The 27,627-nt window shown below is 40.5% G+C and overlaps 1 protein-coding gene across 1 annotated transcript in view; it reads left to right on the forward strand.

Annotated features, from left to right (window-relative positions):
• Positions 1-27,627, forward strand: part of FGGY (FGGY carbohydrate kinase domain containing) — a 143,621-nt gene that overhangs the window by 105,367 nt on the left and 10,627 nt on the right. The window contains exons 11-14 of the mRNA XM_074151329.1: positions 587-734; positions 2,424-2,498; positions 6,217-6,337; positions 9,374-9,468. Of these exons, the coding sequence (XP_074007430.1) occupies positions 587-734; positions 2,424-2,498; positions 6,217-6,337; positions 9,374-9,468 (439 nt within the window). The remainder of the gene's footprint in view (positions 1-586; positions 735-2,423; positions 2,499-6,216; positions 6,338-9,373; positions 9,469-27,627) is intronic.

A 27,627-nucleotide genomic window follows, 5' to 3' on the forward strand; every position in this document is an offset into this window, starting at 1 on the left:
ATGTTCGGCTCCTCCCTAAAATAGCAGCCACTTGCTTTCTCTCCTCCACCCTTTGCTGTGCCGTATTTTAATCATAACACACACTGAAATAATTATGGTTTAAAAAAGGAAAGCTGTGAGTCCAGTGCTATTGATTAATCAGAGAATTTTTAAACATTTGTAAAGGAATTTGATTTGCATTTCTGTCTGGAAATCCTCCTAATTCCTCTCTCTCAGCTTTCTTTTCTCTAGCTTTCTCTTTCGCAGTGGCAGCACCTTTCTGGTAGAGACAAGCAGCATCAAGCCCCCAAAATATCAAACAGCTCTGGCTCGTTGAGGGACCAGTAGGAGACGATGTCCAAACTGGAGACCACAAACTGCCATTACCTCCCCTCATCCTGTGAAACCGAGGAATTCAGATGCCCCTGGAAAGGCAGCCTGTGATGCCACGGGCTTGGCAAGCAGTGGCTTTTGCCTTTCTCCCCCTTCGTTTTAAATTTGGGATTTGGCATACTTTGATGGGTTTTCTGCATTTGATGGTAGTACAAATGTTTCATGTTTGATGAATAACCTCCCCCACTCTTTTTCCAACTTGTTTTTCTTTTAGTGCTCACAGTATATATACATACTTGAACAGTCACCTGGATCTGATTAAGAAATCTTTGCCTGTGGGTTTCCTCACTGTTGATTTACATGTTTGGCCAGATTTCCATGGTAACAGATCTCCCTTAACAGATCTGACACTAAAGGGCATGGTAAGAAACAGCCTGTCTTTGCAAAAAGGTCAATACAGGGTAAAAAAAAAAAAAAAAAAAAAAAAAAAAAAAAGAAAAAAAGCTTGGAAAGAGCTTTTTTCAGTTTTGAGCGTACTCCTCCTTAGCTATTTAAACTATCCCATAGGATTTGGGTTTCTTGCTGCATTTCGAAGTGTGCTAATGTTTCAGTAGAAAATCAGAGATGGTTGTAGTTGAGATATCACTACAGCTGCATTTCTTGTCTAAAAATACTGAATAAAATACGTCAGTGCTGTGTGTGTCCCAGTACCTTTCCGAGGAATCCCATTTCAGAGCACTGACTGGCAGCGCTTGCTGGTGTTAACTCACCTGCCTGCCGGATTTTGCATTTCTTTTGCGATGAATTTCAACACAAATTTGGGTATGCCAGAAATGAAATATTCTGAGGAGAGGTTGTTTGATTTAAACAGATAAACACTGTATTAGAGTTGTTGGGTAGTAAATTTCAACAGAAATTGAAAAGCTCCTCTGCTTATTTTTAAAAATGGGCATAGATGCTCTCACGATTGGAAATACGCAACCATCGTGCTTCATACATCTTAGTTCAAAGGTAAACCTGATCTGATTCTGGCTTGTGGTTTTTCAAATTGCTACTTTTGGAACTTAAAGGGATTGAAATATTACGTTCTGTACAAAGAAATTTTCCAAGCATTACAATCTGGGAGCAGAAAGAGCAGAGTTTGGAAGCTCACCTGAGAACCTCTGCTGGCGAGATTTTCAGCCCCTCTTTAAATGTTTAGATGTTTCTTTTCACTGAACTTGATGGTGGTAGATTGACTCGGTCACGAGCCAGGATGTTACTGTGCAGAACTAGAACGGAAGAATATCATAAGGGTATAATTTGATGATATCAAAATACTTGGTGATTAATGCAAAAATGTACTTCAAAATGGCATATTTCCTTGAAGTGAGCATCTCAAGCTACTCACCAACCCCCAAATCTACTGTATTTGAGGTTGAGATAGGAAAGGGTAGGCATAAGCACTGCATTATTATTATAAGGGCAACATTAAAAAGAAATAAGTGACACACATTTTTGGGTCCTAATAATACCTATATTATTTCATGAAAGAATTATATGCTGCAGCAGAATCAGAATTTCCTTGCTATGATGACTGTATGCAAATACTGGTAATAACACATTTTTTCTGCCGCAGTTACGGCTGCATTCAGGTCTTGCCGATGCTGATAATAATCCAGAGTAACTACAGTGCAGTACTGATTTATGTGAGCGTAAAGGAGGTTAAGATATAGTCTTTAATTATTGATTGTGTTTCGGCATTAGGGTGCTTGGAAGGGAGGGGGAGAAATGCTTTTAGAAAGTTATTTTTATGTAATAGCATTTTCATATTATTACATTAAATACATTCACGAGCAATATCTGAGTCATAACATAAAACTGTCAGAGTTAATCTATCTGTAATCCCATACAATGTGCTGTTTGTTCTTTATTTCTTTGCAAGGGCAAGAACAATTTATGTGGTTCTTCCCCAGATCAGGAATAACATGTTTAACATAACATTATGTGTACGGCTCACAAAAGCGGGGCTTAGAATTAACACTTCAAACTTGTTACAACAAGAAACCGTAGAAAATAATAGCGTTTTACTTTGGCTGGATTTGCACGTTTTCTTTTTGATCTTTGCACAGGTTGTTGGACTGACATTGTCTCGGGGTCTGGATGAACTTGCCCTTATCTACTTGGCTACGATTCAAGCCATTGCTGTAAGCCATTTTAAGTGCATAAAAGAATAAATGAATTGTCTCATGTTCTGTGGCAGACTGATCATTCCCTTCTGCTAAACAGATATCTAATAATAGATGAATTCACTTTAATGGACTTCTTAAAGGAACAAGATATTGTTTATCCACGTTGGTGGCTACTCCCTACTGTAGGATAATCGACAGACGGTGGAGAAAATGTACCCCTAAAAAGTTTTCTCTTTATGGCGATTCTGTAAATGGAGCTTTTGCCTCTGGAGCAGATGTGAGGCAAGAGGCTGATACTGTATGGGGCAGCGTTAACATCACGGGCTTTTTAGAGGGAAGCTGAGAGAGCGGAAAAAAAAAAAAAAGCTTTGGCAGTTGTGTGAAGGAACTTGCTCTCCCCTAAAATGCCTCAGCTTCAGATTGTTCCTAAATCCATGGATTTCCCTCTCTTGCCTGTTAGATGATTCAGAAACTCTGTACCACGGCGAGTCGGAGTGGGTCTGTGATTCAGTTCATGATGCTACGGACCAAAGAGACCAGATCTCGTTCCTCCCCGGGCTTCCCTGCCACAAGGAAAACCGGTGCCTCGTGCGGAGCATTTCCAGCCCATGGCTGGGTTTCTGTACAAGCAGAGGGACCATCTTCATGAAACCGTCCTCAATGTTTGCTAACATACAGAGATGGGTAGTTTTATTGGAATACTTTTGTTCCTGCCCTGATATTCTCTGGAACCCAGGATTTCCAGTTCACAAGAAATTCTATTTTGAAGTGAAAACCTGGGTCAAAGAAGTTGTTTTGAAACCCCAGTGCAGGGTATTTTCAATGGGGCGTGCTATCCCCAGGCATTTGGTGACTGAAATGGGCATTCCTTTGACATCCTTTTTGTGATTTTTTTTTTTTCTTTAAAAAAAAAAAGTTTGTTGAACTTGAGGTGTTTTTGCAAAACATTAACAATTTGATGAATTGGGGAGTTTTCCTGACAAAACTCCGTTCAGTTGGAAACCTTCCAAACTCCTCTACTGGTTAAACAACAACTTTGCTAGGCTGGGTCAGCCATCTGGGATATAGAGGGTGGGCGGCTGCTGTAAATTTACTGTGAATTGTACATCTTACGTGTTAACCCTCCCTCTTCAGCAAATAACGAGAACTTAACCCCAGCCTGGAATTCATTGTTGTGAGTTTTGATTCTTTTTTAAGCTGAATGTAGCTTGGTTATACCTGATGCCTCAGTATAATCCCGCCATTTAAATAAGAATGTCTAGGAGAGTTTTAAACAATGCCAGTGACTGATACTGCCCCCTGAAAGAAACTTTCCAGTATCGAACAGGTGCTCCCTTATTATATCGCGGTAACGAAGTGGAAACGTTCTCTGCTGGAAATCCTGGGAAAGTCACCTATTATCTCATTAAATGATACAACTCAAATTTTATCGCAAGGCACAAATACTGTGTCGAACGCTAAATTCAGCATCTGCGTATCTTTTTGATAGCTGATTGCACTTGAGATTTGATGGTGAGAATTGATTGTGAGATTTAATATAAAAAGGCCATACCGTAGTTTTCATTGTAAGTGAACGGAAATTAATTTTTCTCAAAACACTATTGAAACAGTAACTAAAAAGCAAACAGAGTAGACTTGGTTTTGACTCGATGTATTTACTAACTGCTAATGTGCTACCCAGGAAATTTAATTTTCCTCCCATACTCTGTCACTCCCAATTTTAGCTTCACTTTGTGGAAGGAAACAGTTGTTGTTCAGGACAGCCCCGATCCTGTACCATTCACTGTCTTCAATGAGTGCAGGATAGACTTTAAACCTAACTAAAAATCTTGTAAGAAGTGTAGGCCTGCCCACAGAATGTTAATCTCTGGTTTTCTTTTCAGCAGGAGACGCTTTTTTCTTTTTATATAAAAATTTGCATTTGAAGCCCCTCAATTTGCATTTTCTCCAATCCAGGATTAAATTAGTTCTCCCCCCCCCCAGTGAAATAGGTCTGGCTTTAATTTAAATTGCTATGTGAATACAATTTTCCAGGCAGGTAAACACAAAATAATTTTCACAGCCTGTTCTTTCTCAGGGTCTTTGACGTGTGTATGTTGTGAGAGAAGTTGTTAATAAATTTGAATTTCAGAAGTAGTGAAAGAGAATATCCTTTTAACTATTCATTGCAAAACGCGATGCAACAGTTAGAGGGATGAGAACATGATCAGAGATATAATTGTGGCCGTCAAGCCCGTTCTGAGGAGACAGGCCCTTTTTAGAGCTGTTTATTTTTCCATAATTAAAATTGTGGCTGTGTGATTTGGAAATTAGCCCTCTGTGTCAATAGGGAAGCGATGGATTTAGTCAGCTGCCGTTGCGGCTGCTAAAGTTCCTCATAACTGCTTGCCTGAAAAACCAAAATACATCTGAAGGCCCGTCCAGGCTGGTGCCAGTCATTCATGGTGAACGTCTCCAGCCTGATGAAACTCTGCTCCTTTCAATTTTCAGTAGCTTGTATTTGAAGAGAGGTTTATTGCAGGCTGCAGACCTCTTAACGAACTTACAGCGTAGCATAAATAAAACTTAAACGACAGTTTGGGAAAACTTGGACCAGATTGAATTTTCTGGGGAATCTATCTGCAAAGAGACAGCTAGCGCAAAATTTTGGCTTGAATTTGACTTTTTGTCAAGTCCGAGGTTCAAAATTAACTTCTCAGGTATTATAAAGAGCTGGGAATTATTTTTGGACAAATATTTTGTCAAAGAAATGGAAAATGTTCTTGTGAGAGGAAAGAGGGAGAAGGTTGACTTCAGTGAGTCGGAGGCAAGCAAAGCAAACAAAAAGAGAAAAGATTTATTTTTTTTTTAAAATGGCAAAGCGTTTGCTTTCATCATTCACGAAGCGGAACACTGCGCGGTTCTAATTTGAGTTCCTCAGAATGGAGACTGTAACTGAAAAGTTTAAAAATATACCTACATTTTAGATGTTTCAATTAATCCAGGCATGAAATGGAACATTTTATTTTGCGTAGGGCAAAGGCCAAGAGAAATAGTTAAGCCAATGCAAAATTCTTCAGGTTTTCCTTTCTGCTGAAAAGACAGAAAATACAGGGGTTTATTTTCTCCTTCTTTTTTTTTTTTTTTTTGTTCTGTTTTGCTATTTGGCTTCAGAATTGAAATCTCTTTACTGAGGGTGATTTTCAGATGCTGTTGTACAAAGTAAATAGAAGGTTTTGGTGGGGATGTCTTTGCCATTTAGGTTTTAGTTCTGGATCTGGAAATGTTTTCCGTTCTTGGCTGCGCTTGGTCGCAAACAGCTGCTTATCACCGTCCTTAGTTTTTCCTGATGCCCATTTCTGTGTCTTCTCATAATCCCAGTCTTCGCCCTTGTGGGTACTTCCCTGTAAGCCCCCTTTCCCTGGGCTATTGTATGCTGGTATGTTTTCACTTCTACAGCCAGCCCCAGGATGTTTATTGCGATACGCTGTGCCCGTGTACTTCCCAGTTCTTCATGCCATCTGTTTGATTTTTCTATTTCTTAATTACAATGCCTGGTACTGGCTGGAAGCTCAGCAGAGGCCATACCCCTGCGGGTCTGTTCCCAGCCCTCAGCTTACTGGTAGGGGCAGTTTGTATCATTCTTTTTAGCAGTATCATTCTTTTTTAACAAATTGTGATTTACGATCTGTTCCTGTGGCTGTTCTCCTGTGCTCATCTGGGTTTTCTTGTTATTTTTTCCCCCTTTTTGAAGTTAGGAACAAGACATATTTTGGAAGCTATGGAGGCTGCAGGGCATCATATCAACACGCTGTTTCTGTGCGGTGGGCTGAGCAAGAACCCCCTCTTTGTGCAGATGCACGCTGACATTACTGGTAAGTTAGAGGAAGTGCGGGGAAAGGAGTGTAAACTACTTTATTGTAGGTGGCTAAATACTTTATCTTTAGAAAAATAAATACTTACTTTATATAGAACTGTCTTTTGCTGATTGGCCAAAAAGTGTGTAATGAAATGTTACTTCCTGCAAGACTGGATTTCCTGAAATTTCAAGGCATCCCCATACCGCAGAGATGCGGTGCAAACAAAGCTCCGTATGTCCTATTGTCTGAAAACAGAGTTCTGGAGAAACCTCCGGCATGATTTCTAAGCTGTGGCTCTTTGACTTGCCAATAGAATAAATATAAAAACTTTGTATGGAATTTTAAAAACCAGTCTGTGTAAATGGCGTGTCAGGGATGTTTCTCACTCTCAGATTTTTAAAAATTTTTCGAAATGTGTTATAGAAATTATTCCATTCAGTCCAGTTACAAGAAGTTAGTTAGGCAAGGATAATTTAATTCCTGGTGGGGGGAAAGTCCTGGGTATGTAGCTCATTACAAGAGGAGGGGGTATGTTTGTTCTCCCTTAAGCCTGTGTGCGTTGGACATCTTAGCACACCTGTGAGTCAGTTGAGTATACTTTAAAAAATGTGGAAAAAATAACAAAATTTAGTGTAAAGGACTTCAGAGAGACTTTGAATGATGTGTGTTTTGGGTATATTTCAAATTAAGACCAGTTGAGCTGTCATGAATAATGTTTAAGGCTCAGATTTGGGGCATTTGGTCTGGAGATCTGACTTGCCCTAACATCACACCACACTTCATAACCTTGTTACAGGAGGGAAGACGAAAATATGCTTTATGTACTTACCTGAGATGAAAACAGAAATTGAGAAGCGAAAAGCATAATGCCTATTGACCTTAAAATTCACTATCTGCATTGTAGTCAAAGTGACGCTTTCTGTTTGTGAAAATGGATGTTGACAAGTCCGTGCCTTGCCTTGTATAACTCAAATGTTTTAGGTGAATTTCAGCTCCGTGTAGAGTTGGGATCCTGCTTCACGATGTGTAAAACTAAAGATCTGTGAAAAAGGTATTCTGATTAAAATGTAATCAGAAGTTCTTTGACTGTAACTAATGGCCAAGTACAATTCAGTACAAAAAGGCCTTTTTGCAGTCTGGAGTTCTCCCCCATTTGTAAAATCAGTGACTGACAAGGGATGTCAGAGTTCATCTCACTGAAATGCTCTTGGTTATGTTGAACTCATTAGAGCCTATCAGATAAAATAACTAGCATTCCAGGATCAATCCTCCATTCTTTCCCCAAAAGAAAAAAATCTGAATATATTATTGTTAGCTGCAAATGCCCATGACTCAGCCATGCAGACATCCAATAGATAATTTCGCAGGCCACTTAAAAAGTATCTTGATCTTTTTGTTTGCCTGGTAAGAATTCTGTATTCATTCTGATGATGCGGGAAATGTGCAGTAAATTTTAGAGCACGCTGAAAATGGCTCACTGCTTCAACGCCTGGCAAACAGCCGGGTAGCTGTAAGCTTGAGTTTTAGATTTTCCTATTCCAAGTTGACCCAAGTCCTGAGCTGTGGCCCCTCTGAACCGGAGGAATGCTCAGGTGACTGATCCTCCAGTAATGTTTTTAAAGTGGATTTGTTTGGTCAGAGCACTTTAAGGGATGCTGTAATTACACTAGTTCGCTGTTAGCCATTCCAGCAATCAAACAGCAAGGTCTCACTCTGTCCCTGTCACCCTGCCTGTGCTAAATGTAGGAAGAAATGGCATAAAAAACACTGCACGAAAGATGGTTGTAAGGAGCTTTATGCTGGTGGAACAGTCCAAAGTTATCGTAATGTAACTGGATGCCTGGGTACAAGATGAATTTCCTTTGTATCGATAATTGTTTCATATATAAATAATTTTATTTCTCATTTTGAAAAGCGTGTATTTGCCTTTTCCTCTGTAGGGCTTGTTCATGGCTCACTTTGGATCTTCCTCCAAATTTCATCTCCTTCTAATCTTACGGTTGTCTCTCAGGAACAGCATTTTTGGGGGCATAATATCATTGAGGCTATTCACAGAGGGGAGCCCTCCTCCCACCACCGTGTTTGCATCATCATTCATTGAATGAAATTATCTCAGTATCTCAGTAATGGAAATGTAGACACATGCCTAATACTGTAGGAATATTAAACTTTTTGGCTAAGGATAAGCATCTAAAGTGCAGCTAGAGAAGTATTTAGACTTATGCTATTGTTTTGGGTTTTTAAGGAGAATTAAGAAAGCAGGCTGAGTTTTATTTGTGTATTAGTCTTTTCCTGCTGTTTCTACACTAGTAATACAGGTCTTGGAAAACTTGATGTGAACTGAGGGAAAGTATGTTCATGATAGTACCCACGGGGGATGAAACAGTAATTTTTAATTCTACTTCAGAATATATATTGAGTTTGTTTATTTTTCCAGTGTTTTAATCTTGTTTTCGAGTATCTTGCACAATTTGGAAGACAAGATTTCTCTTCTTATTTCATACATAGCTTGTAAAAGTTTACTAGTCATATTTTCATGTCTTCCAGCAAAACCAGACTGGCTTTGTTGGCTATATATTTAAAAACAAACACAAACAATCTCTTTTTTTATTGTTCGTTGCCAAAGAAACAGAAAGGGTACCACCCTGTTTTCCCCTGGAGGTCAACTTTTAATAGGCACGTGGGTTTGGAGGGTGTGGGTAACAGGTCTATACCAAACCCCTGGAGATAAATAGCCAGTGTCAAAGATCTGGGGGGGGTTGCTCTTTGTATGCTTTATGTTCCGTGTTAATATTTAGCTGAAATCGTTTTATTTAAATTCTGCATTTTTCTTGGAGCCTGGAACAACAGAGCAGAGAGATTTACATTAACCTACAGTAGACTGTAGCGCTGAATGGAGCTGTGAACATGGTTTTGAAGTCAAGTCCTTTTTGATTTCTTTTTTCTTTGTCTTTTTTTTTTTTTTTTTTTTTTTGCTTTAATTATTTGTTGTGCCGCTGGTGCGGTACTGCTATATACTTCCTAACAGAGGCATGGCTTTTTCTTGTATAGGCAAGCCTGTTGTCCTGTCCAAAGAAGTGGAGTCTGTTTTGGTGGGTGCTGCTATTCTTGGAGCTTGTGCTTCTGGGGATTTTGCATCTATACAGGTATGCAGGGCCTGATTTTTTTTTTTTTAATTTATATTTTATTTTTTCAGTTTTAATGCATTTTACACTTTGACATTTGGCACCGTGCACTGACTTGAATTGAAGTGGAAAAGTTTGTAGATTCTGCGCAGCCGGACAAGAGCCAGCATTTCTTTTCTTTCTCTCCACCCTTTTTTTAACTCCATATGTTATTTAGGTGTATCGAAGGTTCATTTGACTGTAAGGGCGTGCAGGTAGAAGCTGCTCCCTATGGAGTTAGGTCATGTAATTTTGCAGGCAAAACTAGGAATTTGGCAAGGCTCTGATCCTGCAAGAAGGTCACATTTTCATCTCAGTTATATTTGTCCTACTTTCCTTCCTTCATATTGAGCAATGTTAAGCATAAGAAACAACGTAGCACTATTTATGCAGTACAAAATGACACACCTATACCTCTTGCCTTGCCCACAGTGAATGCAGAGTTAATAATGAGGATGGAACTTCATGTTTATTCATGTTATTTCAATCCATTACCTGTTGTAAAAGGGGCAGTGAGGCTTTTATGTTCAGTGGATGGGCCAAAGCATGACTTAGCTGCATTTATGTAAACAGAAGAAACCCGAAGAAGGGTCTCTATGCCCAAATCATATCTGTTTTCCCATCTGGCGATTCCACTAGTATAAGACCTGCCCTCTCTTCAAGCTGCATGTGGTTGGACAAATTCTTTATCAAGATGGTCCCTGGATAGGTTTTTCTTTATAACGTCAGGCACAGATATTTGTAGTTGAAATTTTGCATAAAAACACATCTGAATGTATTTTATGAATAGGGGGTTCAGCTTCTCAACTGAGTTAAATTGAGGCAGTTCCACTGGATTCAATAAACAGCTCAACATAAGCTGAGGAACTGGGCCGTGTTTGGCATTTTTCCAAATTTGAAACTTCTAATTGTGAATATTCTCCAGCATGGTATAAGTTAGCAGGAAGAGCAGTTTCCTTTAATAAGAATTTTTCCGTTAAAATTGATCCCATTGCAACAAATATGTAGTACAATAGATAGCTCTATTTAATAATTCCAGTGCTTGTAAAGAGAACTTGTTTTGATAAATGTAATTTCAGTAGCAGCTTTTGGTGGCAGGACTTCATGTTTAATTCCTGCTCTTCTGCTAATCTTCTGCCTTCACATACACAGATATTTCATTCCAAGTTTAAGATGTTTTGCACTATTGTGCAATAACTGAACATCTCAAAACTGATTTTATTTTCTGTCTTCATAACCATTCGCAAAAACTAATGCTGCAGAGTTTTCTGTAATGTGTTTTTATATAATCTTAGTATATTCATTTCTCTTTAGTTTTTATCCCTGCCCTTATATATCAAAATATTTCAGAAGTGTATTCAGTAATGTCAGAACAGATATGTATATTTTATACATACACACATATATGTCAGCCTACATAGCTTGCTCCTGCAGAAATCTTTTTCAGTGAAACTAGATCATTGAACCAGTCATGTCTCAGACTTTTTAATTTAAAAAGTGTTTGCTCTTTTACTGTTACAATATGTCAGGTGGTACCCGCCCCTTTGGTTATGGGAATGGTTTTTGGCTTGTCATAAGCACAGTGCAGGTTCTGTGGGCCTTCTTGGAGTAAACTTCTCCTCAGGGCTTACGTGTGACTGTTGGCAGCCGGACTTCATGGCTCCTTATGCTTCCTTCCCATTTCTGCTTGAACCAAGTAAGTGAATACCAGTACGTAAAAAAAAAAAATGAATACAAATTGCAATCCAGTGCCTCAGCACAGCATAAGGACTCTAGTTTCCCAGATGCAGCCTCTGCCTTTTCCAGTGCTTCAGCAGGCATTTGTGTAAGGTCTGGTTCCCAGGGGTTTGCTGGTCGACAGGAGAGTTTCCTTTTGTGTCACTGAGTTTCAGGTCAAGCCCATGGGCTTCCCTGGGATGTCTCTGAAATGGAAAAGGGGAAAGTAGTTTGGAAGCTGCTGCTGTTATACATCCCCTCAGACATTTGTAGAACGTTTTTTTCCATTGTACTGCCTGTGATGATCACTGGGAGCCAGGTGAGGCCCTGGATCCTATCCAGGATGCCACAACATCTCTGCAGTGTGAAGGAACCACCCTCTAAATGCTTCGGCTGAGTGTGTGTTAGATCGTCATTAAAGAGGTGCCAACTATGACAATATCAGTTGTATCATGCAGCAAATATGTTAGATTTTGTAAAAATATTTTTGAAAGAATTCAGCTACATGGGATCAAGAAACAAGAAAGTGAATAAATGTGTTTTGGGGAGCAAGGAGGTGTAAAGGCACATCTAGCGTTGCGGTTCAATAGCCTTCTTTTACATTTATTTTTTGAACACATCTTCCAAGACAAACCTTTCTTAGAGGTGCTGCTGCAAACATTCAGCATCGTTGTAGTCTTTGCAAATAACAGAGGTTATTACCTGTCCTCTAATAGATGGCTTGTTATTATTGTGCTTTCCAAAGCTCTTTGTTTGTTCAGTCTAATAGTAAAGGAGAAAATTATGGGGGTTTTACCAATAACCTCTTTCCTTATGTCTATGGTTGTTTGAAGGGGAATTTTTACTGTATTTGTCCTAGTGACTGGTCACATTTCTCAGAATTATTTTTGGCCATTTACCCTCAATGTTAAAACCAAAATACTTAAAAGCTATCTGGTATTCATGGGTTGGCTCTTCTCCATTTTCTAAAACTGGAGCATCTTTAGGACAGCTTGGAAATAACACCCAAAGCCAGGATCCCTCAAAATCACTTCTGATAATCTCGGTCCGGCTTTAACATGCTGTGCTGGCAAAAGGACTGGCTGCTGAGCAGACAGGTAAAACCCACCAGCGATGAGCAATAGCAGTAGCATTCCTGGGCTTCTGCCAGGGAATCTTGTATGGAAGGATGTGCACGTGTGCTGTGTAGTATGTGCGCAGGGAGTGATGCTTTGGGAGCTGCTGAGCCTACGGGCACGGGGCAACCAAGTCAGAGCCACTGCTCCAGCTCTCTGCTCTCACTCAGAAAATCTGAGCACACAGAAGATCCTCAAAATCTACCAGGGCATCACTTTTCAATAGAGGAAATAAAAGATGTATCATCTAGGGAAGACCCAACTCTATGGTAACCTTATATAGTAATTAGAGTTAGGCTTTATTTGGCTTAACGGTTAAGAAATGCATTGGAATTAGATGGTATTTCCTTAGGGGTAAAGTATGTGGCTGTGGTGGTTACTGTTACTCTTGTGCTCTCCTGTACTATCCTGATGGATATATTCCTGACAGAATACCCTACTCTGTCACTGGGATTTGGAAGTGGGGAGGTATCTGCTTTGGAGGAGGATGGTTTTTCCAAAGGCAGGCACTTGCTTCTCTACATATTGCTGTATGATGAGCCCAGTCAGAAGCGTGTGTGAGACAACAGGATTCTCACCCTTCACTCTCTTGAGCGGTTGGTCATAGTGGCTGGAACCCTGAAGAACTTTGTTGAAGAATCTTTGTCCTTTGGAATCCCTAAATCAGTTTCTTCTCACAAAGCAACAAGCACCAACGTACCTCCTGTCTCCTTTCCCTTTCTATACAACAGCAAGAGTATTTGCAAGGTGCAGCATTTTGTTCTGATTCTTAATTTTCATATATTTTTATTCATATTTTGAGTGATTTGTGGACCAACGGTTTTCATGCTTTCTATTGACCACATCTGTGTTAGTACCAAAACCCTCAGTGTGCTCTGCCTTGACAAAGAAGCATTGGAAATGAAGATTATTGCAAAATTTGTAACCATACAGGTTAATTTGCTAGATTCTAATGTGGTTCTAAAAGCTCAAGCTCCTTGAAGCTGCATTTTCTTCTTTAGGTAATTCTATCAAGGAAAGATTTATAACCTCCATCTCTCATGCCTGGTCACCATATGTTGTTGCTTCAAAGAATGTTGACTTCCCTATTTTCCTCTTCATTTACTCTCTCTGCATTTTTCTCCTCTGTGGTAAAACTGAATTAAAACAATTGGTCTATCCAAAAAGGCAAAAAAGAATATGCAGCGTGGTGAGTTCTTCTCCATTTCATCTTTTGGTTATTTAGTCTCTAGAATCTCCGGAAAGGGGAGAAAATCTTCTGAATTTCTTCTGGCAATTTGAGTTATCTTTTCATTTGCCCCTAAAAATGCTACACCTTTTTTCTTTTTGTGGTTTTCTTGTGTTTTGATTGTTGTGCTTCTGAACCGTAACACAGCCTGGCTGGGCACAGAAGACAGCACTATGTAAAATAGTATGACATAAAGGTTTTTGAACTATACACTCTATTTTTGGGTTTTGGATTTTTGAAATATGTGTTGCATTGAATGAAATAACCTTAACATTGCCGGCTTAGACGGGTCAATTTATTGGTTCTAGCCATTCCTTTCATGCTGAGCAGCAGGATCGTTGGTTTTCTATGTGATTGTTTCTGCAGTAAAAATATAGTTTCCGGTTTAGCAAGCCAACAATTCCTTCTCAGTAAGAATGTTCAATAAATAAATGTCAAAGTTTCCAGTATATCCTCGTTACTCTGCCTCACTTGTATGTAATTGAAAATGGGAAGAAGTTGCTGTTTGATTTGGCAGCCATCCAGCTCCTTTTTTTTTTTGGATAACCTACTCTTTGGGACAAAGCTGTACACCAGGGAACAGGATTATTGCTTTATAAAATCCTGCTGCCCACTGACTATTCCTTAATTGCATATTAAAGTAATTAATAAAATTACCTGTATGAAACCAGATTACCAGATTTTTATTTTTTTTATTTGCTGTCTTAATGCGGGTCATTCTTACTGGCTGATAAGGGAGAAAAGAAGCTTCATATGATTTACTGTAATACCTTTTACTGGTAACTTTCTGTAATCAGCTTTCTGTAATCATTATTGGTGTAAAACATTGAGCTAGGAATTAGAGTCTACGTGACTACAAGATTTTTCAGGTATACAATTGACTTTTAAGGGAGGTGCGGTCTTTTCTTTGTTAGTTTTGGTTCTTACGCAAGTTGGTGGGATATCGTGCAAAAAGATTTTGAATTTTGTTTTTATAAAGTGGATCGGAGATACATAAAAATTAGCCGGATTCTATAGAAAGAGGTGTTAGGTAATTACTTAATGTGGATTAGTTGAATTGTTTAGCGGCAGTAGCAGTTGAGCAAGTGAAGTGCCCCTTAGGTACAGTTTGCATCCCTGGAAGCTGTGTGGATCAGTGTCACCTGGCTCACTTTCAGGAGGATAGAGATAGAGGCCATAGCTATGAGGGAGATACATTGCAGACAGGGCTTTGAAGTTATGATGGTGAGGGAGAAATGATTCACTTACAACCGTGCACTAAAGGAACTCGAAAGAATTTTCTTTATGCACTGCTTGATTATGCTTAATTTAATGGACATCTCCTTTCAGCTGTCTAAGGACGTTGTTGGGTGATACAGCATAGAGGATAAAATCGAATAACAGAACCCACAGATAACACAGGGTTGGCAAAGATGAGCCAGGAAGAACATGCGATATTCAGTGTATTCACCTCCTAACAATGAAAATGTCACAGACTGTCATGAACGTAAAGAAGTTCTTCAGTACGATAGTGCACAACCTCAGTACTGGACCAACTGGCAACTGTGAGTAGACAACATTTCATGAGAACACCTGTAAATAGTACTGGGACATATTCAACAGTTTTGCTGACAGAACTGGAAGGGATCAACCTATTTCCATTTCTGGACCAGGCAGTCTCTGGTGTAATTTTGTTCCACTTATTTCAATGGACGTGCTTCAGTTGATGATCTGATCCTCTATTCCTCTTCCAGAGCATTACCTGGCAGGTCATGGATTGAAATTAATACAAGCGTCTTGTTGATTTCCATATTTTCAAAAGCAAGAACCGAGTGAAAGATCAGGGAGGGGATATTTTTTTCCTTAGAAATGGTAATAACTTGGGAAATCAAAAGAGGAAATAAAATGACTTCTCCCTGTTGAGTTAGGGAATGTTGCCTTCCCTCATCTCATTAAAAATTTAAAGCGCTCTTGTTTTTGAGCAGGGTGAATTAGTAATTAAGTGTTATAATCAACTTGTGTAAACATAATATTGAAGGAGAGCAGCAAATTAATCATTTCGTTGGCTTGCCTTACCCAATTAATGCACCTTTTAGTAAAGGCCTTCCTGCCGTGTTGGGATGATTTTTTTTCCCCTCCTGTTTCCTTAATCAGAGGATTTTGGAAAGGTGGAGGAAGGAGACGGTTGTTCTTTGGCACCGCAGTGTACTCAAGGAGTGTGTTAAACTGCTGTGTTCTTGACTTCCTTTTCTTCAAAAGCTCCACATTTGTACATGTACAGTTTGAGCTCCGGCTTTAGAGGACACCATCCTTGGGCAAGGCAAGGTGGCAGCTTTTGCTCTTCTGAGCAGTGTATTGGCTGGGTACGGCCTCTTCATCTGAGGGGTTTTTTTAAAAATTCCTTCCTGGATTGTATATGATCAGTCTCAATTGACAGAACATGTGCTCCATAAAAAATGACTTTACATTTCAGTGCATAGCTTATATATCTACTGTTAGAGATGGTATTCTAATGGTGACAAGAGCTGGATCTTCACAGTCCATTCCTTTGTTGTTCTCTCACTTCTGGCTGGTAGCAAAGTTATCAAGGGATGTCCTGGACAGTTCGTGATGTGGACCCTACTGTTTGCTGAGAACCAAACGGGTTTCCACGTAAGCAGCTAAGATATTCCATGGCTGTGGAGTATATTTGCAGCTAACCAGGCTGGACTCGGCAGTAAAACTCTGTCCCTTTACCTCTTTCCTTGGTGTTTTGACACTGAAATATATCTTTGTCTAATTGAAAGGGTGTTTTTTTCCCTTGTGTAATAAAGTTAGATTCAACACAGCGTGCATGAAACCACCAAGATACTGGCAATGCCTCTGGCTTTTATATAGAGTCAGCTGCCTTCTTACCAGAAATCTTTAGAGAAATATAGATGAGAGAGAAAAATTAAAAGGCAGTGATTTGATGGCCACTGTCCAGTTCCTTGTGGCCTAGTGTTTATGGTACAAAGAGTGCCTTTTTAGTGAGCATATTTTGGCCTTACTGTCAAGAAGTCTTTGCAGTAAGGGTAAAAAGCAGATGAATCACGGCTCCTCTTTCGCCCTAAAGATAATCCTTCTGTATTAAAGCTGAGAAATATAAATGCTTTGTCTGTCTCTGCCAGGCACAAAATGAGCTTTCAATCAGTTCGAGAGTGTGATTTTTTTTTTTTTTTTTTTTTTTTTTTTCACTTTTCAAGCCGCAATAAATATACAGAAGCATTTCTACTTTCTTTCAGCTGACTTCAGTGGACAGTATTTCCATATGGTTGGAAATCCTCCCTTGGTGGGAGTTAAATCACTCGTACAAGCACCGCCACTTCGGGAGTCAAACAGCTGAGATGTGGCTGTAGCCGATAGCACGATGCTTTCACAAAAGTGCTAAGAAAAGTACCCTCTGTCTTGTTGCTGTTTACTGACATGTGATACTGGTTGACATCTGTTGCCCTTCTCATTTGAGGACTGTTTGCTTTACTAACTTTAACATTTCCACATTGCTATGCTGCTGAAGTGCAGATACACAAATCTCCTTGGAGTCCCCAAGGTCCTTTTATGAGAAGCAGAGCTGCCATCATTTGATATCATCCTGCTGGCTGCCTTTTATATTGGGGTTGAGAGAAATAACTCTGTTGCTGTTAAACATTCTTGGTGGAGTGCAGTGGCTAATGCTATATGTTGTCATACATTTGATGTATTATCAGATCGGTACACGCTGTACAGTAGTGTTTGGTTCGTTGTCACATTAGATGATTTGTGGTGGGTTTATATCACTTGAAATTATTACAGGTAAAAACTTGTCTAAGAAAATGTCAAAGTTTGTTGTAGCAGGTCATATAGCTACTGAAATGACGGATGGTCCATAATGCAAAATTCTCAGTTAATGTAAATCAGCATTGCTCCGGGATTCCGGAGGAGTGACACCAGTTTACTCCAGTGCCCTGATCCAGTCAAGCACTTAGGTACATCATCTGACTTTCAAGTAGGCAAGAAGCTCAGCTGAAGGTAAGCGGGACTGCCCGTGTGCTGAAGTACTTCACTGGATCAGAGCCCAAACAGGAATCGGACACACAGTTCACTTGTAGATGACACATCTTGAAACGATAAAGGCTATTACAGCCCTTGCAATTGGTTCATCTTATTTCCCACTGAGAAACAAGCTGTGGATGCTATAGGTAACAGGATACAAAGGCGGTGTCTTTTGTTAAGTGCTGTCCTTTTGTGGACACTTAGCATGCTCCATTTTAAATGTCATCCAGTACGCAAATGTTCAGATTTGGAATTTCTCAGTAACTCTTTAATGACAAGGAAGGGCAGCTGCAGTAAGTCAGTGTAATATATTGGCTATAACAGAACCTACCCACTTACATTAGCCGAGTGTCTGGCACAGAAGCACTAAAGTTGGAGGCAACAATCTCAGAAATCCAACACTTAAAGATAGGGCCGTGTTATTTTTTTTTTAAAGTAGGTGGTTTAATGAAATACCACACAAATGAAATGAAATGAAATGAAATGAAATGAAATGAAACATGGCCTTTTATTTGGGTGGAAGGAGATGGGGCAGTGTGTCTTGGGATATCAATGTGACTTACTTGTTTATTAATTCTGTCTGAGAGTGGGGATAAAGATTTTATTACTTATTTTTCACATTTATGAGGATGGACTGAAAAGGTAATAAAGACCTCAGAGATGCTCAAATGACCAAAGAAATCTATTTAATCCTCTGTCTTTGTGCTGAAGGTGCAGCATGACGGCTGTGCGCGTTGGCGTAGCTCCATTGACTTCACCCGAGAACTGTCTCTTGCACACACGTACCCAATTACCATGTTAGAAGCAACCATATGTATGCAAATACAGTCTCTTCTGTCTGTAGGCTCAATGTGTAGATCGTCATGCGTTTTAGCTTTTAATAAACTTACATCAGCTGATGTTGGCAAAGAATAAGATTTAGCGTTTTGTGGATCTGCAGAAGTTGAGACTCTTACTAAACCAATGGTATTCTTCTCATCTGTCAGTAAGCCCCAGACCTGGCAAGCAGGAGGAAATACTCTGCCTGGAATAGTTCAGGTTCTGCTGCCGCGTATTTTTGTAACAAACCATGAAATGACCACGGTGGAGTTTGTTTAAGGAGATGTACAATTAGTTGATGTTTTTTCAAGCAGACTAAGACCAAGATCAGCTTGTAGAAGTTTAGTCACACATATATCACAACCTTACAGTTTTTCTAGCATCCTGGCCCTGTCTTTTCTTGAGGAAAACCATAAATATGAGAAAACCATAAACATGTCTTTACAGTAGATAGATACTTCTTTAAGATGTGCTGTGATCCATCTCCTTTCTATTTTAAGGACAGATTTTACCCACGTACTCAGAGACAGAGCTGAAGTCATTTGGACCTTGGGCTCGCCTTCTGTCCAGGCCATTTAAGCAGGGAAAAGTGCGATAGCAATATTTTATAGAAAGGATGAGTACAAAGGAGGATAGCATGGATCCTTTGTAACTGTCCGTAGCCAGTAAGGTCCTTTTCAGAGTGTGTCTCGTTTAAATGATGTTTGGGATGTCAAACAAGCTAAAGTCTTTCTGCCCTCACCTCTTCAATAGCTGAGCGAAACAACCTTCAAGTTATGCACTGGAGAATTGGAAACTCAATCTGACTGCATTGTGAGATTAATTTTCCATCTGGGATTTGCACTCTCGCTATGTCAGCGCAGGGGATCAGACTGTTCTGTGGCAAAGCACAAGCATGTAGAGTCACAGCATTAGCTGTCTGAAATGCTTGAGGGTTTTTCACAGTAAATTTTTTGAAGGACATTACGATCACTTAGTCATGGGATTTGATGCCAGTAGTTCGTACCACCAGGACATACTTTAGCCACCCTATATTTGAAGTTTTATAACTTACATGTACTGCGTTGTCCTTTCTCCTGAAGATGTCTAGAGGGGGTTGTATGTCAAAATTTGCCCTATCTGTATAGTTTAACAAGACTCTGTTTACTGTCTAGGCATTTCCAATACATTTCATTTTTTTGTGGTTAACAGGAAAGACATTTTTCTTTCTTCCGTTTCATACAATAATGGATCTGAAATGGTAGATGAGAGATCCCGTAACCTTTATTAGTTTTATTAGCAATAGAAGGCAGTTGCTTTTCTTAGCATACTGACTTTTCTTATCCTCAGAATTGGAATCCAATTCTCCTTCTCCTTTCTTTGTTCAGCTAAGTCACAGGTTCTTGTTTCCCTGGTTTCTTAGATAGTGACATATATCAACCATTCCCAGCTCTTGCTTGCTTGCTTGTTTTGAAGCAACTTTTCACACCCCCTGTGCTTAGACATTTCTGAGGCACAGTTTGATACTAGAAATTGGACAGTGACATGTAGAGAGAATCCATATGAAATCCCTTCATGGCTCTGTTTTGTTTTTACTGGGACAAGTGTTCATGTAATGATTAGCAAGACCATAATTGTCACTCTTGAGGGAAGTCTAGGCAGGAAGGCTAACCACCGAGTGGGTATGGAAAAGCATAAATTGCAGATTTTTGCACAAAGATGCTCCTCCAAATGAGGGTTGGAAAACACTAGAAGAACACAAATAAGGAGAACCACTGTGCCCATATCTTGCTGTGCCTTATAAGCGTGTTTAAACAGCAAGAATAATGTATAGGGGACGTACTTAATGTATAGAACTCCTAGGGGTTGCATTCACCAAAGCATTACTAACCTTCAGTACATAAATACATTTTGAGCCGTGTAGGGCCTGTTTTTGTGAGCACCTGCTAGAAGTTGGTCTTCTTTGCACAGCTTCCAGCTAGTCCTTTACCAGGTAGAAATTTTAGGGAGGAGTGTGGGTGTGGAAGCTCTGATGGGAGCACATTGTCTTGCCAAGGATGAGAGTAAAGGGATGTGGCAGTGCACTCCTCGCTAAGCAGAGTGAGGAGCGGTTACATCTCACCACGTCACTTCTTTTGGAGCTGTGGATGCACAAAGGACCCTCCAAGGGTAAACATTCTGGAAAATAAACCAATTTGTAATCAGTATTTTCTCCTCTGAAGAATCTCTCCACAACAAAAGTATGTGTGGAAAGCTGTACCGTAACCAAGCCCAACCTCTTATTCCCAGAATCGTGGGGCGGAGGATGGTAATGTGTCGCATGTGAAAGGTCCCTTCATTGTCCAGCCCTATAGCTCAGAACTGAGTTCAACACCTTGGATATAGTCACCAAAATATTGCTGTGTCAGGCTCTTTTTGCTTTCAAAATGTCTGGGTTTTTGCCTAATTGATTTTTGCCTAATTTTCCCAGTCTTCCTATTTGTTGTCGTGAAATCACTCATTTCTATTAACTTTAAGTGGTTTAGATATTGAATCCTCTATCTTTAGTCGAGGCTGAGGGAAGCAGTACACGAGTGTCGTACAGCAGATAAATTGGATGTGTGGTAGCCTCTAGGCTGGAAGCTGGCACTTAGCTTAGGTGAAAGAGATGAGTAATGGCCCTAAAGACGCTAAGCTGTTTGAAGCTCTTCTGATAAATGGGGTCTTTTTTGTGATGAGCTATCCTCACTTTTTTTGACGGGTTGGTATAAAAGCTTTGTATATACAAGCACATTACTCATTATTTACCGGTCGCGTTGCAAGGTTGTTTAATTTTGCAATAGTCCCATCTAAGGGATGATTCTTGCATTGCATGAAAGGGAGACTAAGCGAGCTTTGCTTTTCATTTGCTTTGTACAACTTTGCCCCCGTGGAAACATTGGATAGCCAGCGCATTTGCCATAAGACACAAATGCTGAACTTGTGCCTTTCTGGATGTGGAAGTTCCAGTCATCCCAGAGGAGAACCAGCCATGGAAAGAGAATAAAAGAAACATGAGAAGGAAGAGAAGTGTGGTGGAGAATGGGGCTTTTCTTTTTTGTCACTAAAACCCCAATATCCCCACCATCTCCCTCTCCCTAGTCCCACTCTGATTTTTTTTTTTTTGCTCTTGTATTCTTGCCTTCTTGTTCATGCTTCTCTTTTGTTTAATTTTTTTTCCTCTTTCTTCTTTTCTCATCTGTTGATCACTTTTTCCTCTCCTCTCCTCTCCTCTCCTCTCCTCTCCTCTCCTCTCCTCTCCTCTCCTCTCCTCTCCTCTCCTCTCCTCTCCTCTCCTCTCCTCTCCTCTCCTCTCCTCTCCTCTCCTCTCCTCTCCTCTCCTCTCCTCTCCTCTCCTCTCCTCTCCTCTCCTCTCCTCTCCTCTCCTCTCCTCTCTTTTTCTCTCTTTTTCCCTACTCTTTCCATGTGTCAGTCCCTTACCTGTGTCCTCACGTAATGAAAAGCAGAGGAAGGGATGGTTAGTGGCTCGTTCAGTGCTGATTCCTTGAGAGGTCCACTCTCAAGGCTTGTAGGACTTCAGTAAACCGTTGTGGTGTATCCTCTGTTTGTGGGTACAGCACAGCCACGCAGCATTGATTGGGCTGTGCCAGGGTTCTTGGGCTGGAAGAGGGAAGATTTATGATGGCATTGATCACAGTGCTAAAATAAACTGCCAAAGGAATATGAGTTTGTAAATGCCAACATTTTATACACAAAATGAAGGACACTGGCTAAGGAAGCCAACTGCCTGGGTTAGCTGTTCGACATCTGAAAATGGCAAGTCTTTAAAAGCAAAGAGCCAGAAAAAGTCATTTATATTAAAACAAACTCTGTCATGAGTCATTTGACTTCTTTTTCTCTTACACACATAGTTTATGTCTCAGGCCTTCTAAGGCCCAAGTAACATCTGATACTCTTTAGGCTGAGCCGGCTCTAATAGGAGTAGGATCCCGCTTCCAGTTACAGTGTACCACTTAGAACTCTATTTAATTTGAGTCTTGTGTTTAAAGTCTGTAGCTATTACTTATTTGTCATTTTTATGGTAATAGAAAAGCTTGTTTGTCTGTGATTCAGTCCCAGCCATGCTGTTGAACAGGGCTGTGTCCTCAGCAGCAGCAGAGGAAGTTGCCCGAGAGGGGCTTTGACTTTTTGCCTCATTCGCTTTTCTCATGCGGCTTCAGTCGTGCGGGTCAGCAGCCACGAGGCGGGACGCGGGTCCCTTGCCATCCCTCCCAACCTGTATCTCAGTCTAACGATATCATTTCTCACACGGTTTGCATATGAGCTGCGTGGGATTTTTCTTCCCTTCTGCTTTAAAAGAGCCAACACCAAAGCGTGCACCATCTGAAAAATACAGCTCCTTCTTTCTTGCCTTTTTCCTTTTTTTTTGGTTCTCTCCCTTTCCTTTGTCTCCTCCCTTCTGCTCCAAGGTTTTTGTTTAAATATTTTAGCTTCAGGTGCAAAAATAATTAATTGCAGCTAGAAAATATGAAAGGTGTATGAATTCTTCAAGTCATGGCAACTGCTTGTGCCTTGGCCTTTACAGACCTGAGAGGGGAAAGTGAAACTCAGACAAAGGCCAGAAAAGCTTTGTCCCGCTCCAGAGTTTACAGTGAGAGTGTTCCAGCGTCCCAGCAGCTTCCCTCGGCAGGGATAGACCTCAGGGCTCGCTGCTAGAAGTGGCTGCACCTTAATTAAGCAGCATGACTCTTGTTCCCCCTAGTGGCTAATTACACGGGATCTGTTTCACACGATCATTTCATTTAACTGCCTTTCAACTTCCCTGCCTAATTTTCCTCCCATCCGCATTTTTTGCTATGTTTTGGAACTTTCTCAATGTCTCCGAACGATGGCATTTACCGTTCTTTCAACTGTGACTTCAGGAAGCAGGAAAACGTGCTGTGGACGGATAATACCTTATATCTGAACACAGCAATAGGATTTAGGATTGGAGAGGTTTTTGCCCGTATTCCACCTGTGCATGCTGGATTTTTCTGCAGCGTTAGTTGTAAGGGTTAAGGAAGAAAGGCTTTTCTTTGTTTATCAGCATCCCTGTTTGTATTGTAACTCCTCAAGTATGTCCAGAAATGTTAGACACCTCAAATCAGCAGGCTTGTTTAACGTCCTTGAGATAAGAACAGAATTGCCTGGCTTCACGGATCAAACACATACCACGTAAAATGTAGTGTAGTATTTCTTAGTGACGGGGAAAAAAAGCTCTATTTGCCTACGCAGTTCTTATTAGTAGCCCGGTAATGGGAATTACTGCATATATTGGGTGAAACTCATCAGCTGTACTAGTTCAAATCTAACCTAAGCCACTGTAGTATCAAGTTTTTCCGAGTTTAACTCAGTATAAATAAAAGCAGATTTTTGCAATGAGAAAACCAATGTATGTTACTTAACTCGAGCGTCAGAGTACAGGGGTTTTATTCCCAGCTTTGCCACCAACTCTGTCTGTGACTTTGGACAAGTTGTTTAACTTTGTTCTTCTTCCAACTGGTTTGTGAAGCAGATCAAGTGACGTTTAAGTACCTCATAGGCTGGTTTTATAGTTATATTAATGGTGCTAGAATGAAAAGTGGAAAGAAAATCTATGATGGCGTTGCACCAGTGGATTAAAATCGGTAAGAACGGAAAGGACGGTAGATGGACAACTCAGTTGCACATAATTGGAACGTCTTTTGACTTCTGAATGGGAAAAAAAAAAATCTTACTTTAGAACTGCAACGGGCTTATTAGGTGTGGCCATTTTCATTGCTATGTGTATAATATGAGAGATGGCCTATGTGCTATGACGTGAATAAAACTCTGAAGTTTATAGCAATTTTTAGTATCTACAGCGTTCACGACTTTTGAAAGCTGGGTTATACGTTTACAATGAAATGCACTTCATATGCAGAATTCTTGTTTTTAGAAAATATTTGGGCGGGAATGGGAGACCACATCCTTTAAAGCACCAATTCACTCCTGGTTTGTGTTGGCAATTCCTTAGGAACAGCAAAGGCTGATTCAAGATCAGCATTTTAATTCACAGGCGTGTAGCTTTAGACATCTAACGCTGTATCTAACACCGAACTGAGAGGCTGGGTGCTCTTCTTGCTCAAGTGTGGAGCCTTCTGAACTGCAGGAGGAGACATTTGCTGTGGGCTTTTGGCTGTAGTGGGATCAGGATTAGCAGAAACAGCAGATACATCTTGCGTTGCGGAGCACTTTTTGAGTCGCATCTGAAACTGGTTTGTGACAGGTCGGTAACCCAATGAATGTAACGTAAAACATTCAACGGGATAAGACCTCCTTGTTATAACTGTATCCTTTTTCTTGTGTGTCTGGGTTGTATTTTTTTTAATTAAGTTACTGACTTGTAGAGTGGCCCCAATTCCTTCTGTTCCTGTAAAAACGAAATGACTGACAGCTTTGCAGTTGCACATGGTCCTGCCGTTTGATGGAAGAGGAGGGGGCAGGATGGGATCCTACCAAATTTTTGAAGTATTATATATAGGAAGAGATTGTTGGCCATGAGAAAACCACTTCTTATCAAGCGGTTTAGCTAGACCTGTTACTGATCCAGTCTGATTTTATATAGATCTTCACAAATTATTCTAATACCAAGAACCAAGCCAGAGCAGAACAATGGGTAAGCGCATTTAGAAAAGTTGTATAGTAAAATTAAGACTTGCATCAGATAAAAGTAATTTCATTTCCCTCCTCCTGTTCTAGACTTGTCACAACCAAAGAAATACCTTTGAACAAAAACTAGCTTTTTTGTAGATTTGCTGTATTAAGCAATTTCCAAAGTACAAAATTGCTGCTAATGGAAAAGCGAAACAAATCTTGGATTTTGAACTAGTGGAGTGTTCGTGCAAGTAATTAGCCAGTACAAAAGGAGCATTCATCTTGAAATGACAGATAAGCGCTAAGGACAGGATTGAAAACTGTAAATATGTTAGCACTTTAAGCAAGAGCACAGCTTCAGCACTTGTTAGACTCATCAGCTGCTGTAAACAATATGGATCTTTGAAATGATCTCTGCTGAGATCTCGGCACATTAGATAATGATATAGTTGTTCATTTTTGCTTCTTCTGCTTTGTTTTTTTCTTTCAGAAAGTACTTTCTGCAGAGCATAGGCCTGTGGTGCTGCCAGCACACACACTTATCTTCCTCCCTGCGCAGCCCCGGCAGAGGCTGTGGAGTCACTGTGGGGAGCAGAGAACAAGCCCGTGGAGCCGGGCTCTGCCTTTCCCGATTTATGCACAAGCGAGGAACAGTATGTGCAGCTGCAGCACAACTTTCCTCTCGTGGCTGTGCCCCTACCCAAGGCTGGGAAAGGCTCTTTGAGGTCACCCAGGCTCAGTTCACAGCTAGGATGCTTCTTCAAGTAGGATTTTAAAAGGCAGGCTCTTTGGGTGGCAGTGGTAGCAGTTTCTCTCGTGTAGCTTTGCAAAGGGTTAACAGTGACTGAGCTGTGACAATGGAGGGTTTCATGTTGTGAAAGCTGCATAGAATAGAAATTAATTTGAAACCAATAAATCCACTTTGCAAAGGACACTATAAAAAGCCCGCATACCACGATAACTCTCAAACATTCACTGACCTCGCTGAGGTTCTGATCGGTGACCTACAAGTGAAAAGCTCCATGAGCCATTTGAGTCTCTGCTATTCATCTCCTCTCTCAGCTTGCTGTCTTTAAATAAAAGGACAGATCCTCAGCAGCAGGAATTGGCTCAATTCTTAGGATCAGCCGAGTCGTGAAGCACAAAGTGGTTTTTCTTCAGTTGTGTCCCACATTGGCTAGATTTCCCTAAGTGTTTGATATTAATCTAGTGGTGTTATTGATTCCCATGGAATATATGAGAAAGTGAGGTGTAGAAGGCACATGTGACTTGTCCAAGATTAAAATTCAGGAGCCAACGTATCCGACTGCCCTCCTTACAGTCACAGAAGTTGTGCTGGGACGAGCTTTCCCCCATAAGCGCTTCAGGAGCGGTGGGTTAGAAATTTCTCATTAAAGTGAGTGAAGGAGCAAGGTTTGCTTGGAAATGGGAGGCACAAGGTGCAGCTCACTGGGGGCTTCGTAACAAATGGGAAATAAGATGGGACAGCGAAGGAAGGGTCGGAATGGTGACCAGCTGGGTGTTTTAAGGTGAGAACATCCCTCCGGAGGGATTCGGTGCTGTTTGCCTTTCCCGGAGATAGAAAGGACAGCTTATAAACAAGCTCACCCACCCTCCCACCTAACCACAATACGGAGGTGGGAAGGTGGAGAGCGTCTAGTGTGTTCTTCTCTGCAGGATCTCAGCTTTAAGGGTAACCCCTGGGGCTGGATGGTGCTCTATTGGATCTCGGGCTGTGAGCCAGCCAAGCTCCGCTACCATCGATGACTCACTCTCATGGTAACTGCACTTTTAATTCCAACTGGGGTGTTTTCAGACAGAACCAGCTATTGTTTGGGGCACAGTCAATTACAAAATGGGCTCTTTTTTTTTTTTTTTTCTATTTACCAAATGAATACAAATGCTTTCTTAGGTCTCCTGAGGAATAAGATGCCTCAGATACCTTTAAAAATTCCTGCTGGCAGTGCTGGGTGGCAGGTTTAGATTTGCTCATTAAAAGAGGTTATGTGATATGACTGTAATGAAAGGCTCTTGTATGGCTCTGGGGCAGGTGGGGATTAATAGCCTTTGGTTTTGGTTTTGTACAGAAGAATGTCAGGTAACAGATAGGTAGAGCAGTGATGAGGGTAACTATTGACATTTACCAACAAGAACAGTTTTTTTCCCCATGAATTTGTGTGAGTTGGTGCCTACAGGTTTTTCTGTGCAATAAAGGTAAATGCACTACCCAGAAGGGTTGTGCAAATAAAGAGGTTCCTACTTACAGACAAATTTTAATGCTAAAGAGAACTGCATTTACCATTTGCCAATGGTCTCCGAGAGACACAAGGCAAACTTTTTAGGAGCAAGGGGAGCAGATCTATTCTGATGTGACTATAACAAGTTTCCTCATATAAATCTCTCGGAATTCTGTGTCCCCAGGAATCCCACAGTTCAGGTTGGGATTCTCCCTTGCTGCTGTTAGAGCACATTTGGCAACAGACTGGCTGTCCTATCTGACAGACCAAGCTTCCCAGGTTTTTAAGGAAACAAGGGCTTTCTAAAATTTCATGGTGATTATATATCCAGCATTTAAAGTGCTTTCAGGGAACTGCACTTTTCTTAAGGGACAGATGCAATGGC

Source organism: Numenius arquata, chromosome 8, assembly GCF_964106895.1.
Source record: "Numenius arquata chromosome 8, bNumArq3.hap1.1, whole genome shotgun sequence".
NCBI classification, from domain to species: domain Eukaryota; kingdom Metazoa; phylum Chordata; class Aves; order Charadriiformes; family Scolopacidae; genus Numenius; species Numenius arquata.